The 15513-nt window shown below is 44.8% G+C and overlaps 1 protein-coding gene across 1 annotated transcript; it reads right to left on the minus strand.

The window, feature by feature from the left end:
- Nucleotides 1-1130: 1130 nt before the first annotated feature.
- On the minus strand, nucleotides 1131-15160 carry TMED2 (transmembrane p24 trafficking protein 2). Its single transcript, XM_073586105.1, has 4 exons — nucleotides 14766-15160; nucleotides 9135-9327; nucleotides 4645-4752; nucleotides 1131-3168 (listed from the first exon to the last, which is right to left on the minus strand). Exons 1-4 carry the CDS (start codon nucleotides 14943-14945, stop codon nucleotides 3044-3046), a joined length of 606 nt encoding a protein of 201 aa, XP_073442206.1. The 5' UTR covers nucleotides 14946-15160; the 3' UTR covers nucleotides 1131-3043.
- Nucleotides 15161-15513: the final 353 nt, after the last annotated feature.

Genomic DNA, 15513 nt, shown 5'->3' on the forward strand with positions numbered 1-15513 from the left:
CAATTGACTTTGGCGAGCTAAAATTATATTTTGGTGTCCCCGCGCCTATTTGACAGCCACAACACATGCTGGAATTAACAGGCAATCCCTGCATGTGTTGCGGCTGTTGAACAGAGACGCGAGACATGCAGCCGCGCGGATTTCAACATATTTTTTGAGCACGCAGAAGACATTCTGTTAGCACCAGAGCATGCTCAGATAACATCTTATCCGAGTACGCTTACTCATCACTACTGAAGAGCCATTCCACAACATGGCGGCATGTTCATCTCAGTTCATTTGCTCAATCAGGTTTTTATGAGGTCAAATATACAACCTATGGATTGTGGGATGAAAGTGTGATCTGCTCAATTCTTTTCTATTTCTTAGTTCCTTACCATCATCCTCTTCAAAGATACTTTATGATCACTATACTCTCCGATAGCGGTTTATAAGATTTAATACCTATGCACTGGTGAAGGAGTTGCACTTACGCAGCAGTATGGTGCAGCGATTGTTCGCTGTTTGGTGGATTGTGGTAGGACTTGTGGATAATCTGATATCCCCCATCTATAGAAATAACATTGGGGCTTATCACTCTTGGCCAAACTTGTCCATAGCTTTAATGTTGGGTAATCGCTAAGGCCGGTTTCACATTTGCGCTTCAGGGCGCAGCGACGGCCTGCGCAGGCCGCCGCTAAGCCCCGCCCCCTGCCGTGCCTCCGCCGGTAGCTCCGCCTCCGGGCGCATGACGCTGCATGCGTCCCCTATCTTTATCACTGAGGACGCAGGCCGTGCGCAGTATGCGTTTGGCGGCGCCTGCGTCCTTTTGACGGTGCGCCGAGTGCAACCAAATTGCAACAGGTTGCGTTTGGCGCTGGTCAGCGCACCGTCAAAAGGACGCAGGCGCCGCCAAACGCATACTGCGCACGGCCTGCGTCCTCAGTGATAAAGATAGGGGACGCATGACGCATGCAGCGTCATGCGCCCGGAGGCGGAGCTACCGGCGGAGGCGTGGCAGGGGGTGGGGCTTAGAGGCGGCCGTGCGCAGGCCGTCGCTGCGCCCTGAAGCGCAAATGTGAAACCGGCCTAAGAATGAATAAAATGGAAAACACCGGCATCAGCAAAACAGTAGAATAATAACTTGCCACAAGGTTTCTGACAATTTATTGATGGATGACGACCATTAAAAAGTCTTGTTTCACTACCAAGGAAAAAGTCATGTCAAAAAGTCACATTTCCTGTCCACCAGGCAAAGCAAAAAAACAAAAAATAAAATAGCCTTCTTTGCATAGTTGGGAAAATGAGAAGAAAGTTAATTTCTGCAACTACAGGCTGCTGCATTAAAGCAACAGAGAAGAATAAAAACCAGCGCAAGTTATTACTGCTCTCGGAGGGGCTAGAAAAAGAATTTGTGGCTGCTTAATATTACAGTGCCACATTGTCCATGGGTTGGGTCCAGTATCGCAGCTCAGATTATGCCTAAACAGTGACGTGTTGCGAGACATCGAAATCGCAGTGTCTCATTGAGACATGCAACTTGTTCCGTTGCAGGGTGCACGCAACTCAATTGCCATAGACTTCAACGCAAACCACATGTGACAGCGACTTACCAACGATTTGGCCTTTATTTTTACAGAAAAATCACAGCTCTAAAATGCCAAGTGTCTGAAAATTGCTGTTGTGCAATACGTGTTGCTGTGATAGCCCGAGCCTAAAGGGCCTGTCAGACTAAGCGATATCGCTATAACTTGTGACGTTATAGCGATATTGCTAGCGATATCGCTGTGTGTGATACTTACCTACGACCGGCTCCCCCACTGGTTATCGCTGGTCGCGCGAGAACGTCCTGGACTGTTTCTCATCGTCAGCTTCCTGTGGAGAGACGAGCGTGGAGCCGGGCGGGAGGACGCAGGATCGCCTGGTGTGACAGGTAAGTAGCGACCCCCGTCCCCAGCGATGTCACTGGTGAGATCTGCCTGTGTGGCAGCTCACTAGCGACCACTTAGCGATGTACCAGTGATCCTGACTGCGTCAAATCACTGGTCAGGATCGCTGGTGCATCGCTAAGTGTGACAGTACCTTAAGGTTCACCTGCAATACCACGCACAACCTGCTGACAAGGTGGCGTGATGTTTTCAGAAAAAAGCAGTCCTGTGTTTCTAAACCAGGAAGCCCCTTTCAATATTTGTTATGGACAACTGAGCACTTCTGTGCATCTAGAAACAAAGCTTTAACCAGTGTACGACTCTCTTGCAGGCAGAACTTGCTAGATCATGAATAGTGATAAGCGAGCACGCTCGTGTGCTAAGGGGATCTTCGGCGTGCTTGAATACTAAGTTCGAGTCCCCGCGGCTGCAAGTCTCGTGGCTGATCGACAGCAGCAACACGTACAGGGATTACCTAACAGACAGTTAATCCCTGTCAGACAGGCAATCCCTGTGTGTCGCGGCTGTCTAACAGCCATAGGACTTGCAGCCGCAAGGACTCGAACATAATATTCAAGCACGCCATAGACACACTATAAGCACACGAGCATGCTCAGATAACACCTTATCTGAATGCGCTCGCTCATCACAAATAATGAATTATTAGAAAACACATTGGACAGAGAACGGCAATTATCATAGGAATTCAGGAGAAAGACATTTGTCAGCACAGAGGCCATGGATTAAATTTATGTGGCTTGTTTGGAGCCATCTTATTCATGAACCTCTTTGGCTCTTAGTCTTCATTAAAACAAAACGCAAGAGCAAAGTGGTAAAAAAAGAAAAATGGAACTAGCTGTACTTCCAATCCGGACGGTAACACAACACAGATCGGGCTCTAGGATCTTCCCAAAATGTCACTTGAGTTTTCTATCAAGGGGACTTTCCTGAAGCTAACAAATGCAGCAGGATGTTTATTTGTGCTACAATTAGCACTTCCCCAAACCAAAAATTGCAAAATTAAATTTTCATGTTGGTCTGGCCAAGATAAGAAGACGGGTGGGAGGTTCTGGGGGAACATTTGAATCATTATTTGGGACAAAAAAAAAAAAAAAACACACAACAGGTGCAGCTTCCTAAACAACTCGTCGTACTTCGAAAAATCTCTTCAGATAGTAGATTTGTCCGAGTGTCATAGCAACAAGTACAAGGGCTTCAAAAAATGACCAAAGAACCACCCTGCTGTTCGTGTTGTCATTGACTGTGGAGAGAAGACAGAAGAATTAGGGCAAATTGGACAAGATACACATGAAGCATGTATTATAGGGGTGGTCTTCTACTGGTCAACCCTTTATTAATCGCTCCACTGTGCAAAATAAAATAACTGGATACTAATATCCCAGAAAAATAAAGATTATTATTATTATTATTACAAGTGCCATTCCTCTGATGGCAGCGCCGCATCCCCCGGTGGTCAGTCTTCCATCAGACAGTGTTCTTCTGCTCTGACAAAATAGTGAAAGCTATAGCGGATCAGCAACCCCTAACTGACTGAAGCAGTCACGGGACAATGTCTACGTTAAAGGTAATCTGTCAGCAGGTTTTTGCTACCTCATTCGAGAGCAGTCTGATGTAGGTAAAGAGAAGCGGAATCCAATGATGTATCACTTAAGATTACTGGGTGCAGCCGATCTCACACAGTCAGAGCTTTTAGATATAGAAAAAAAGCAGAGCTGAGGAAGCTAACCCCGCCCACAACAGGCTCTCCATGTACAAAGTCCATAGACAGTGAGTTGCTTACCACAGGAGGGGGCGGTGTCGGACTAGTCCGTCAATGTTAATCTCTTAGTGATAAATCAGTCACAGTTAGTAAACAGATCGCACTTTGATGAGTTACATGTCCCTGAATTCTGGGTTTCAGCCTTGGTCTCTTGCAGTCTTCAGATTACATAGCAAGAAACTGCTGACAGATTCCCTATAACTGACCACCGGGTATTGAGGTAATCGGAGATGTGGATAACCTGCACTAATGGTGATGGGTCCACAAGTAATTCCAATATGCAGTGTAGAAGGAAACAGCGAAGATTATTCTCAACCTGTCTCAAAGTTCTCAGACTTCTTCAGGAGACCCACAAAGATTATACATTGCAGACTTAAATACTTAAAGAGTACTCAAAGTTTTGTTTGTAAATTGTATATTAAATTGCTAATTGCTATGATTAAAATGTATTGGAGAAAAATAATAAGGGGAATGTGCAAAATTTTGAAAAAAGAATTTTTTTTTTAAAGAAATTGGAAAACATTTATTCTGAATGGTGACTGTAAAAACTAAAAACGGAATGAAATATGCAAAGGGAAAAAGCCTTTATTAGACTGAGGACAGACATGGGAAGGGAAAGTTTCCAGATGAACACACTGCTGAGCATGAGAAAGGAATTGTGACCACCGGGAACACGGCGCCAACACTGGGAGGTAAGTACAGAGATTCGTTATTTTATGCTGCGCAGTGAAGCCATTAATAATTAGGGCTGTGTCATTTATAGCATTCTAATAGCCCTGGTCTATAGGATGTAAACCCTACACAGGACGTGTATATATTTATTTCATCATTCGAAAATATTCCCAGTTTAATGTTTTTACTCACTTGTGACAAACAGAAAAACACAATTTCTAATACCAACTCATAACAATCTGTAGGTCCAGACACTAACACCATTTTAGGAACACGAGGACTCACTTGCTCTGTGTATTCTTTCCCGCACTTCCATGTATTCTTGCTCGTGCTTCACAGCTGTCATGGCCACGGCCAGTTCATTGATCATCTCCTCCAGCTTGTTCTGGTGCGCTGCATAACACGTGAACAAACAAGATGTCATATATCATGAGAAAATCACACATTGAACACATGGCATGGGAGAAATGCATTAAGAGACCACAGTAACAGGAACTTACCCAGAGAAAAAATATACAAAGAGTGCAAAAGGAAAACACTCGGTAATGCCGCAACACACAAAACATGGCAATAATAAAGCACACCGGTAATTAGTGGTGACACATTCACATAACACATCCTTCGCAGCTCTGCTTGTGTGCCTCCCTTCCATAACTCCGATCACAAACTGTAGGCCCACCTGATTACCAGAGGGGGTGATCCCAACAGAGACAAGACCACAAATAGCAGACATTCTAATAGCGTGATGGTCAGGCATGCGCTCTGATATTCCACTTAAAGGGAATCTTGTCACCAGGTTTTTGATATGTAATCTGAGAGCAGCATAATTTAGGGGCAGAGACTCGGATTCCAGCGATGTATCACTTACTGGGCCGCTTGCTGCGGTTTGGATTAAAAACTAATATCTAATATCTAAACTAAAGCAGATCTACCAGTTCTCTTAATGCTGAGCTCTGTATAACCCCACCCGATTGGCAGCTTTGTATGCACAACTATGCATAGGCATTAAGCTGCCAATTGGTGATGGAGACGTGCTTGGACTTCCTGGCAGCAGGTGTACTAGTTCTTTAGTTATAATCTTGTGTTGATAAAACCATTTTATATAGATATATATATATACCGTATTTTTCGGATTATAAGACGCGCTTTTTTCCCAAAAAATTTTTTTGGGAAAATGGGAGAGCGTTTTATAATGCAGATATACCTTACCAGCCACGGTGGATCATTGCTGCAGGCCGGGATAAGGGGGGGGTGTTCTGATGTGCACAGACAAGCCCAGTAAGTGACATCGCTGGAACTGGGGTCTCTGTCTCTGCCTGCCCATCATGCTGCTCTCAGATCAGGTAGCAAACACCTGGAGCCATTGCCTGTACGCGGTGCCACCAACAGCCCAGTGACTGGCTGTTCATCCACAGCTGCATAGACACTGGACAGCAAGGAACGTGTCCTATTGCTGCTTTGCTATGATGTATCCTAGTCGTGGACTTGCAGCTGGGCGGAACAGGGTACCAGGCCCTCCGTTCTTTCCAGTTTTAGGAGAAAAATGCTTTAAAACAATATCCATTGAACAGAAGTATGCCATCCCCAAAACTGAATTTAAACTGTTTCTGTAGTCCTATAGGTGACAGCCACTCGCTACTGTGTGATACTGTGTGCAGCCAGCAGGTGGCAGACAGGGAAGAGGGAGGAGAGCGCTCCTGCACTGACACGGTGTGCGCTCACCCCTGTATCGTCAGTGCAGACATGCAGGGCTGAGGATACAATTGTTCTGGGTAAGTGAGCGCTGTCATAAAGCACAGGGAAGGTGATGGAATACTGATTGAGAGGGGGAAAGGTGCAGCAAGGAGCCCTCACTTGCATGAAATAAAACATTTTCTGTACAACTAGAGAAGAAAAATCCATCAAGCGTATATGAATTTTATAGGGGCTATGTCCCACCAAAGAATGGATGAGTAGTTTCAGTTGATATTTGAGGGTGCCCGACACCCTACCGCTTCGTCACACTGTAGAGTGGCCGCTCCCAGGGCCCAGCAGATCAGCTATGGGGCTGCCAGGTTTTGGCTCCCCACTGGCTGGATAGTTATGCCCTGCACTGACGATAGCTTACCAATGTCCATGCACTGGAAAACACCTTTAATAAAAGCTACAATTTCCTCATTTCCTTCCGACAGACCAAGTCAACTGAAAACACTCGCAACCACCACCAACATGAGATTACTATACGAGAATGTTGAGCTTAAAGGAGCTGTTAACACAGAATGACTGTTCAAACCAAGCACAAGCGCTCTGTGCATCAAACATTTAGCTACACCTTCTCACCTACCTGTTTCCCCCTACACCGGCTTGATAGAGGGAGAAGAAAAAGGTGGACTAAAAGAATTGGCCCCACCATGATGCACCAAGCGCCTGTACTAGGGTTGAACAATCATTCTGTGCTGTCCATTTAAAAAGAAGCAAGGATTTTTCTACCATAGTGGTAGCAAATAGCTAAGGTAAGTCAGTATTTCCTGATTGGTAGGGGCCTGACTAATCTATGTGGCAAAGTTGTACCCTGCCTCCGGTGATGACGTTTCATTCTATGTGACCCCTGCAGCTAATCACAGGCTGCAGCGGTCACATGGCATGAGACATCATTGGAGGCAACCGGGCTGTACAGAGACTGGCAGGCAAATTGCAAAGGAAACCTAGAAGTGGAAGTTGAGGGAAGTGGAATATTTTCCGTTCTTAGATTTTATCTGTAGCTGCAAGCTCACAGATAAATCAGCCCCAGTATCTGTGTGATTTGGAGCGGACCTTCGGTGTGGGGGTCTCTGAGGTCTCCTATGTGAACATACCCCCACTCAAGACTTGCTGGAAATCGGACGTGGTTTCCCAATAGGAAAAACATCTCTCTCAACTAAAAGTAATATTGAGCTTCGATTTAAAACAAATCACAGCAAACAGCATGCCAACCGGGGTCAACACAACGCTAGTTAGGCAAGTGCCAGCCACACCAGCCCCAACACTATCTACGGCCATGACAACATAGAGAGTAGGGTTAGGTAACAAGAAACTGTTGCATAGTAATGTTAATGTGCAAGTTGTCAGGCGACCATCATCAGACAGCAGAAGACATACCGTCCCATGTATCTCCACCACCTAGGGGAATCAGAAAGAACACATGAAGGGAACGATGGAAGGTTCTTTGTTTTTTTTAATAACGACTGTCCCTTGGAGCAGACATCTGTATTGATGGAATAGTTGTTAAAGAATTCCTGTCATTTACACAAAATAATTGCATTAAATACCATAAAAGAAGAAAAAAAAATTCTGAGCTCCTGAAACTGCACTTTTTTACCTTGCTGCATTGCTCCATTGCAGAGATATTCTCGTCAGAACCAGGGAAGCTCGGGGAATTTTCCAAGGTCCCATTAGGGCTTGAACGAAGACCCCCTGGCAAAACTGGATTTGGACGTATGTGGTGACAGGGCCATAGACTATAATGGTGCCGACGAGTCAACGCACGCTCTGACGGGCACCATTTTCGAGGGCATACGTCTACTGTAGGCGGATACTCCGACGTAGCAGACTGCGTCCGAAAATGATGCGTTGACGTGGGCAAAAATGCCGTGTGAAAGGAGCCTTGCCAAGTGACAGGTTCTCTTTAAGACCGGAGTATTTTCACGACATTATGCCCTGATGACTCCATAAAGGTGAGATTACTGGCAGACTAAAGCCGTGAAAGCCTCAGTGATCATCTCTCTAGAGAAAACCCGTTTGCCAGGAATAGGGACTGAATGGGTCGGATCCTTTGACGCGTCATTCGGCTATTGCAAATTCTAAATTCTTATGTCTATGGATAAACTTAAAGAGAATCCGTCTGAAGGTTTTTGATATGTAATCTGACAGCAGCATGATGTAGGGACAGAGACCCAGATTCCAGCAATGTCACTTAGTTTACTGGGTGCAGCAGTTGTGATCATCAGTTTTCTCTGATACAGGATATAGCAGAGCTCAGAATGTGGAGCTGGGCATCACCTGCCTACACCAGTGATTAGCAGCTCTCTGTGTACATGGTATGTTGACAGAAAGCTGCTAATCAGTGGTGGGTACATGGTTGGACCAGGGGGCACTAGATATCTAGTTCTCTTGTGATAATCTCCTGATAATATAACACTAAAGGCCCCGTCACACACAGCGATATCGCCAGCGAGATTGCTGATTTTGTGACGCCCCAGCGATATCGCTGTGTGTGACGGGGACCAGCGACCAACCCCCCTGCCGGGTATCACTGATCATGCTTGATCGTCCTGGGCCATTTTTTGATCGTTGGTCTCCCGCTGGCCAGTGCGCATCGCTGCGTGTGGCAGCGAGAGACCAGCAATCAGCGATGCTGTTTTCCAAAGTAAACAGCGGGTATCTAAGAGCCACGCGACTCTTAGATACCCGCTGTTTACATTGGAAACAGGCTTGCTCGCTGGTCCTGATCGCTGGAGGGGCTGTCTATGTGACAGCTCACCAGCGATCAGCCTAACGATGTCCCAGCGATCCCATCATGTCGGATCGTTGGTGGGATCGCTGGGACATCGTTATGTGTAACGGGGCCTTAACTATATTGAAACAGCAAAACACAGCCCAGTAAGCGACATCGCTGGAATCGTTTCAGCCTCAGCATCAGAACGCTCTCATATTACATAGCACAGGGTTACTGACAGATTCACTGGACTTGTTTTGAGCCATCAATGGTTAATAAAGAACACTACATATATACGGATTTTATCAGTGAAGTAACTCACCCTCTGTCTCCATATCCTGGCCCTTGGGGGCTTCTCCAATGTCAATAGTGAACATCACTATCTTCGGAGTCATGGTTGACATTCTGTTACTGAAGCAGAATTTGTAAGTCCCATCCATGTGGGCCGCAAAGGTGTACTTCCCACTGGACTCCCGGTCGCCTTTATAAATGCCTTTATTGTCAGGACCGGTGATCTATAACAGAAAACGCAGTTTGTACAGAGAAATCTAGCAACAACGATCTACTAATATGTCAGATACGCAGTGAGATCAATCACAGAGGTGATGCCTGCAGTCTCGGACCACCCATGACTCCAAGAACAAGACACCAAAAACCCTGTACCCACTGCTCAGATTTATTAACAATCGTGGCCTCGAAACAACAACAACCATTCTATAATAGTGGATGGTATTAGTATCTAAAGACGCCCCTGTACAATCTGCCCCAAAAGCTCTACTAAAGCCTTGAGATGAAAGGTGCGGAGCTTATTCTTCTGTCAGATTCAAGCAGCAGCTCTCAAACCGAGTGGGCTATGTCCACATGCTTTTTTGAAAAAAATTAAATAAAATAAAAGAAATAAAATATTTGTGCACGCTAATTCCAGTAAGTATATACAAAACAAAATTGAAAAAACAGCACAAAATAGAAAAAAGATTCGTGTGCAAGCCCTCCAGGTACATACCAAACCTCCAAATAGTCCATCAAAAAAGAAGCAGCACACCATGTTGGTTTTCAATAAAGTGTTATTTTAATAGCCCATATGGCTTTGTGCCCATGCAGCAACGTTTCGGTTCAATAAGTGTGTCACATCATTTCACTTGTTAAAGACTAAACTTCAGACAGAGGCCCACAAACAAACAGCAACTGAAAACCACCGCAGTGAAGGCCTGGCAGAGCATCAAAAAGGAGGAAACACAGCGTCTGGTGATGTCCATGAGTTCAAGACTTCAGGCAGTCATTGCCAACAAAGGGTTTTCAACCAAGTACTAGAAATGAACATTTTATTTACAATTATTGAATCTGTCCAATTACTTTTGGTCCCTTTAAAAACAGGGTGGCACAAGGAGCTGAAACCAGGGCTGTGGAGTCGGTAAGCCAAACCTGCGACTCCGACTCCTCAATTTCCCTTACACCGACTCCGACTCCCACATATATTGCTTATATTTAAGTGAAAAATGTATTGTAGTACAATGTGAACATCAGACATTTAATCATTTCTATGATACAATAATCAAGATATTTAGATAGAACATAATATCTATTTATCTATTTGGAATCTATTGACAGATTTGCAGTGCAGTGTTTCTTTATTCAACCATTAAAGGTCACACAATAAAGGACGGGCAGATAACATGAGGCATGTGGGGAAAAAAGACGGACGACAGCCTGGACCTGTTGAAGCGTCTGTGTACGCGAAATGGCTGTGGTCCGTCTTTTTCCCTGCATGCCTCATGTTATCTGCCCGTCCTTTATTGTGTGACCTTTAATGGTTGAATAAAGAAACACTGCACTGCAAATCTGGGTGCGTGCCGCATCTTTTTCCTTCTGTGACAAATATATATATTATACAGTATATATACTGTGTGTGTATAATATATATATATATATATATATATATATATACACACACACACACACACACTGTGACTTATCTCGGCTAAGATAAAGCCTAGATCCTCAGGCTACAGCCTGCACCTTAACATGTGAATGTAGTCTATTTATTCCAACTATCAATTGATGTTGATGTTACTGAAGACGAGCAATGCCTGACCTGGGCGTCCTTTTGGGCAGCTATGAGGTGTACCTGACTGGTGCTAAAAAAAGGAGTGTTAGTCTGTGTGCTACCCGGCTTTCATTCTTTTTGGTACAGATATATGGATAGACAGATATGGATAAATGGATATATACAGTAGATAGAGCAGATTTCTAATCTGCTTTTGCTATTGAAAACATTATCTATGAGCTCAAAAACCTTTCAGGCGATGCGGTTTTTGAAAAAGCTGATCGGCTTTTGCAACTGAAAAACGTATCCTCAAAAAACGCAGGAAAAACGCTGTGTGTGAATGTAGCCTTAGATCAGGAATAGAACAGTCATTTATAGGACATTTCATAACTTTCCCAAACTCCTATGAAAAAATATTCAGCACATTCTGCATTGAATTACTGTACCAAATTTATTATATATTTTAGGAGTCGGAGTCGGTCTATTTTATACTGACTCCAACTCCGACTCCACCAAAATGAGCACCGACTCCGACTCCACAGCCCTGGCTGAAACTCCTAAACCCTTCATCCAATTTTAATGTGGATATCCTCAAATGAAAGCTGAAAGTCTGAACTTCAACTGCATCTGAATTGTTTTGTTTAAGATTCATTGTGGTAATGTCTAAAAATGTTGTCTCTGTCCAAATATATATGGACCTAAATGTATCTTTTCACCACCTGTACTGCACTTTAATTATAGTCTAGGTGTGAACCAGGGTATTTAGGGATACGGATGTTGAGCGGGGGGCACCATATTGCAATTATTAGGGTGCCAACCTCCACGGCAAGGAAGGATAAGATTCTTCAGGGAATACTAGGGATTTGTTAGACCCCCCTTGTGTATGACACTAAAACTTTATATGGACCCGGTATATTCTATATTTCTTTCATTTTTAGAATGTTTGTCAGTCTTTTAAAAATAATTATTAAACGCTATATTTTAGAGGTCAATTTTTTTTTTTTGTAGGGCTGTGGAGTTGGAGCCCATTTTGGTGGTGTTGGAGGCAGTGTCGGTGTCATGGAAATTGGGGAGTCGGAGGTTTGGCTTACCGACTCCACAGCCCTGGTAGTACCCTCGTTTTTTGCAATGCTACTCACCCTAATTACTTGTATTGCGTTGTGATCTAACAAAGTCAATGTCGCCGTGTAGCACTAGCGTAAGAGCTTTGGCCATTGAAATTTGACGAGGTCTAGCCACATTATCAGGTCATCTGCTATTCCACTGGAATCTATGGGTTTGGACAACTTTTTTACAATATTCATCATGGCCTATAAAATGTCACTGATTTTACGATGGGACGGGGCGTCACACTGGGCGGTATAGCTGCCGAGGCAAAAAATACAACACTGAAAGAGCCTCCGGTCACTGTCGTCTGCAGAGGTCTCATACTCCAAAAATGTGATCTAATCACAATCTTCTATGAAGTGTCAGAAAATCTCCTGTGCGTGGATTTCCAGTTTAGTCAATAAAGCAATTCTGCCACCAGATTTCACCATATAAACCATATCTTGATCTTTAAACTTGATGAAACTGGTGTACTTTCTGTGAAAATCCATGTCAGAATGGCTGTATAATCCTGATATTATAATCAGCATTTTATAAGTCCAACCCTAGCTCCTCGGATCTAAGAGATTCATTTAAAGGGGATCTGTCACCCCATTTTTCGCCTATCAGCTGCCGGCACCGCAATCAAGGGCTTATCTACAGCATTCTGCATTGCTGTAGATAAGCCCCCGATGTAACCTGAAAGAGAAGAAAAAGGAGTTATATTATACTCACCCAGGGGCGTTCCGGGTCCGGTTAGGGTCCGGAGGGAGTCGCGGACTGATGCCTCCCATCTTCTAGTGATGACGTCTTCTTCTTTGCTTCCCGTCGTGGTGCAGGCGCACTGCTCTGCCCTGTTGAGGGCAGAGCGGAGTACTTCAGTGCGAAGGACCTCTTCCGATGCCTGCGCACTGCAGTACTCTGCCCTCAACAGGGCAGAGAAGTGTGCCTGCGCCATGACAGGCAGGAATGAAGAGGACGTCATCGGTACAAGATGGGAGGCAATGGACCGCGACACCCTCTGGACCCGAACCGGACACGAAACGCCCCTGGGTGAGTATAATATAACTCTTTCTTTCTTCTACTTCAGGTTACATTGGGGGCTTATCTACAGCATAATGCTGTAGATAAGCCCCTGATGGCGGTGCCGGCAGCTGATAGGCAAAAAAATTGGTGACCGATTCCCTTTAATCATTTATATAGGCTGCATTTTGTATACTAGTGACAGATCACCTTTAACCCTTTAGCAACATCTGCTCCACATAATGCAGCTGTCAGCTGTGCTACACAATACTACACACTCAAGGGCAACAACATGTAACTGATAACCCAAAATTAAGCGAACCAAAAAAGATATTATGAAAAAAAAAAAAAAAAATCACACAATTTTATTAGATGCAAAAAAGAGTTAAAAAGAATACATAACATTACATACATAACATACCCAAAGGGGGAATAGCACAGACCAAGATAAATAACAATATCTCTATTATAGTACACCAAATTGGTAAAAAAAGAAAATGAACGCACATATGAAATCATAATATATTCTAGTATATCAATATACGGAAGAGGGCGAAACGCGCGTCGGGGCGCGGGGGTCTCTGCACAGGACCACGATCACCTCCATACTTTGGCTAAGGTAATTATGAGCTACACCGCTACTAATTTTTGGCAGTTATTTGTTGTTATAGGTGTATAGTAATAGACCTTTGTAGGTCATTCAGGCACTGGCACCTTTTTCACTAATATTCTGGCACAGGTTATTATGAAATATATTGTCATTATATTTGGGTAACAATAGTGCTTGTAGGTACTGATAAAGAGACCTTTTTTAGGTCATTTAAGCACTGACACCTTGCAGCTTAGTATTGTGTACTCTTGATGGTTGAATCTTTTAGTGATGATAATGTAGTAGCTGAGCTCTAGCAAAGGTGTGGGGGTACTATATTGATATACTAGACTATTATGTTATATGTATGTTCATTTTCTTTTTTTACCAGTTTGGTGTACTATAATCGAGATATTGTTATTTATCTTGGTCTGTGCTATTCCCCCTTGGGGTATGTTATGTATGTAATGTTATGTAGTCTTTTTAACTCTTGTTTGGTTCGCTTCATTTTGGGTTATCAGTTACATCTTGTTGCCCTTGAGTGTGTATTATTGTGGTAGAAGTGCCTATATATTACTTTAAGAACACTATAGTGTTTGAGCTGTGCTACACAGTAGGCACTCAAGGGTAATTGCTGCGAAAACCGCAGACGTTTGACCTCTCAAATCCTGCTGCTGACAAATGTGACCGCAGCATTTCCAATGTTTCCGACATGGTGTCAATTTGTTTAACCACTACTGGCTCCCCGCGCAGCACTACCACAGGGAGCCAATGGGATGAAATGGAAGCCGGGTACCTAATGAAAGATCCCCGGCTGTCATGTGAGTACAACTATAGGAGATCGCCAATTCTACAAGAAACGGCAATACCATAGCATTGCACAGGTTCCAAGGCCGGAAGTGCACCCGAGTAGAAGGTCCCCAGGCCCCGGTGTGGAGCCACAACGCTGACACATCGCACTTACTCCAATACGGTTATGGAGATAATTAGTAGCAGAAAACTTACCTTCCACTATTAATAAAGCCAAACAAAACATCACTTATCGTAATTATATGGGAACACTCAGGTATTAACATATTGGGTATCGAGGACCACAGTGACCAGAAGCCACTATGTGTGAATCTATCTAGCCCAGCCTGGCACCGTGTCCACCCCAGCAGCAGGACGGCCCTGGCGATGGGGAGTCCGTGCCCTGCTTGCACCACACTCACCTCCACATCGATGTCCAGGAATCCCCCCTCCGCCACCTCGAAGATCAGGCCCATCTTGGTGCCGGACGTTACATGCTCAAAGTAGCATTCCTCAGCGTGGGCATCGATGCTCACAAAGTAGCCCGAGGCCGTGGCGGAGAAGAAGGCGACCATGGCCACGAGCTCCGATACGGTAATCATGGTGGACAGTGTGGGGGAGACAGGCGAGCACAGGCCGGGAACCTTGCGGCAGAGTCTGGGCCTCACTGAGAAAGAGGCGTCACCGCTGTAGGCTGCCGGGGAGCTAGCAGCTAGTGCCACGTAACGGCCGTACGGAGGCCCGGCTGGGACATGGTGACATCCGGGCAATGGAAACGTAGCGCAGACCTGGCAGTACGAGAAAACGCGTTGTCACGTCCAGCTGTCAGAAGCCGTGGCGGCCATTTTAATTAAGGGCACAGAACCGACACAGACCGAATACATCGCTTTAAAGAGAATTTGTCACCAATTCTTTGGCATATAAGCTGCGGCCACCGCCATCAGTGGCTTATCTATAACATTCTGTAATGCTGTAGATAAGTCCCCGATGTAACCTGAAAGATAAGAAAAACGAGTTAGATTATGCTCACCCTGGGGGCGGTCTGGGTCCGGTTTTGGTCCGATGGGTGTTGCGGTCTGGTCCGGCGCCTCCCATCTTCTAGCGGTGACGTCCTCTTCTTTACTTCCTGTCGCGGCTCCAGCAGAGTACTGCAGACACTGGACCTCTATG

This window comes from Dendrobates tinctorius, unplaced genomic scaffold (genome assembly GCF_039654945.1).
Source record: "Dendrobates tinctorius isolate UK_male_01 unplaced genomic scaffold, ASM3965494v1 ptg000090l, whole genome shotgun sequence".
Lineage (NCBI taxonomy): Eukaryota > Metazoa > Chordata > Amphibia > Anura > Dendrobatidae > Dendrobates > Dendrobates tinctorius.

Coding starts and splice junctions, on each gene's coding strand:
- TMED2 (XM_073586105.1), bottom strand. CDS start 14,945: ATGATTACCGTATCGGAGCTCGTGGCCATGGTCGCCTTCTTCTCCGCC. Junction 9,328..14,765: donor TCCTGGACATCGATGTGGAG/GTGAGTGTGGTG, acceptor TTTCTGTTATAG/ATCACCGGTCCTGACAATAA. Junction 3,169..4,644: donor GGAAAGAATACACAGAGCAA/GTGAGTCCTCGT, acceptor TTCTCTCCACAG/TCAATGACAACACGAACAGC.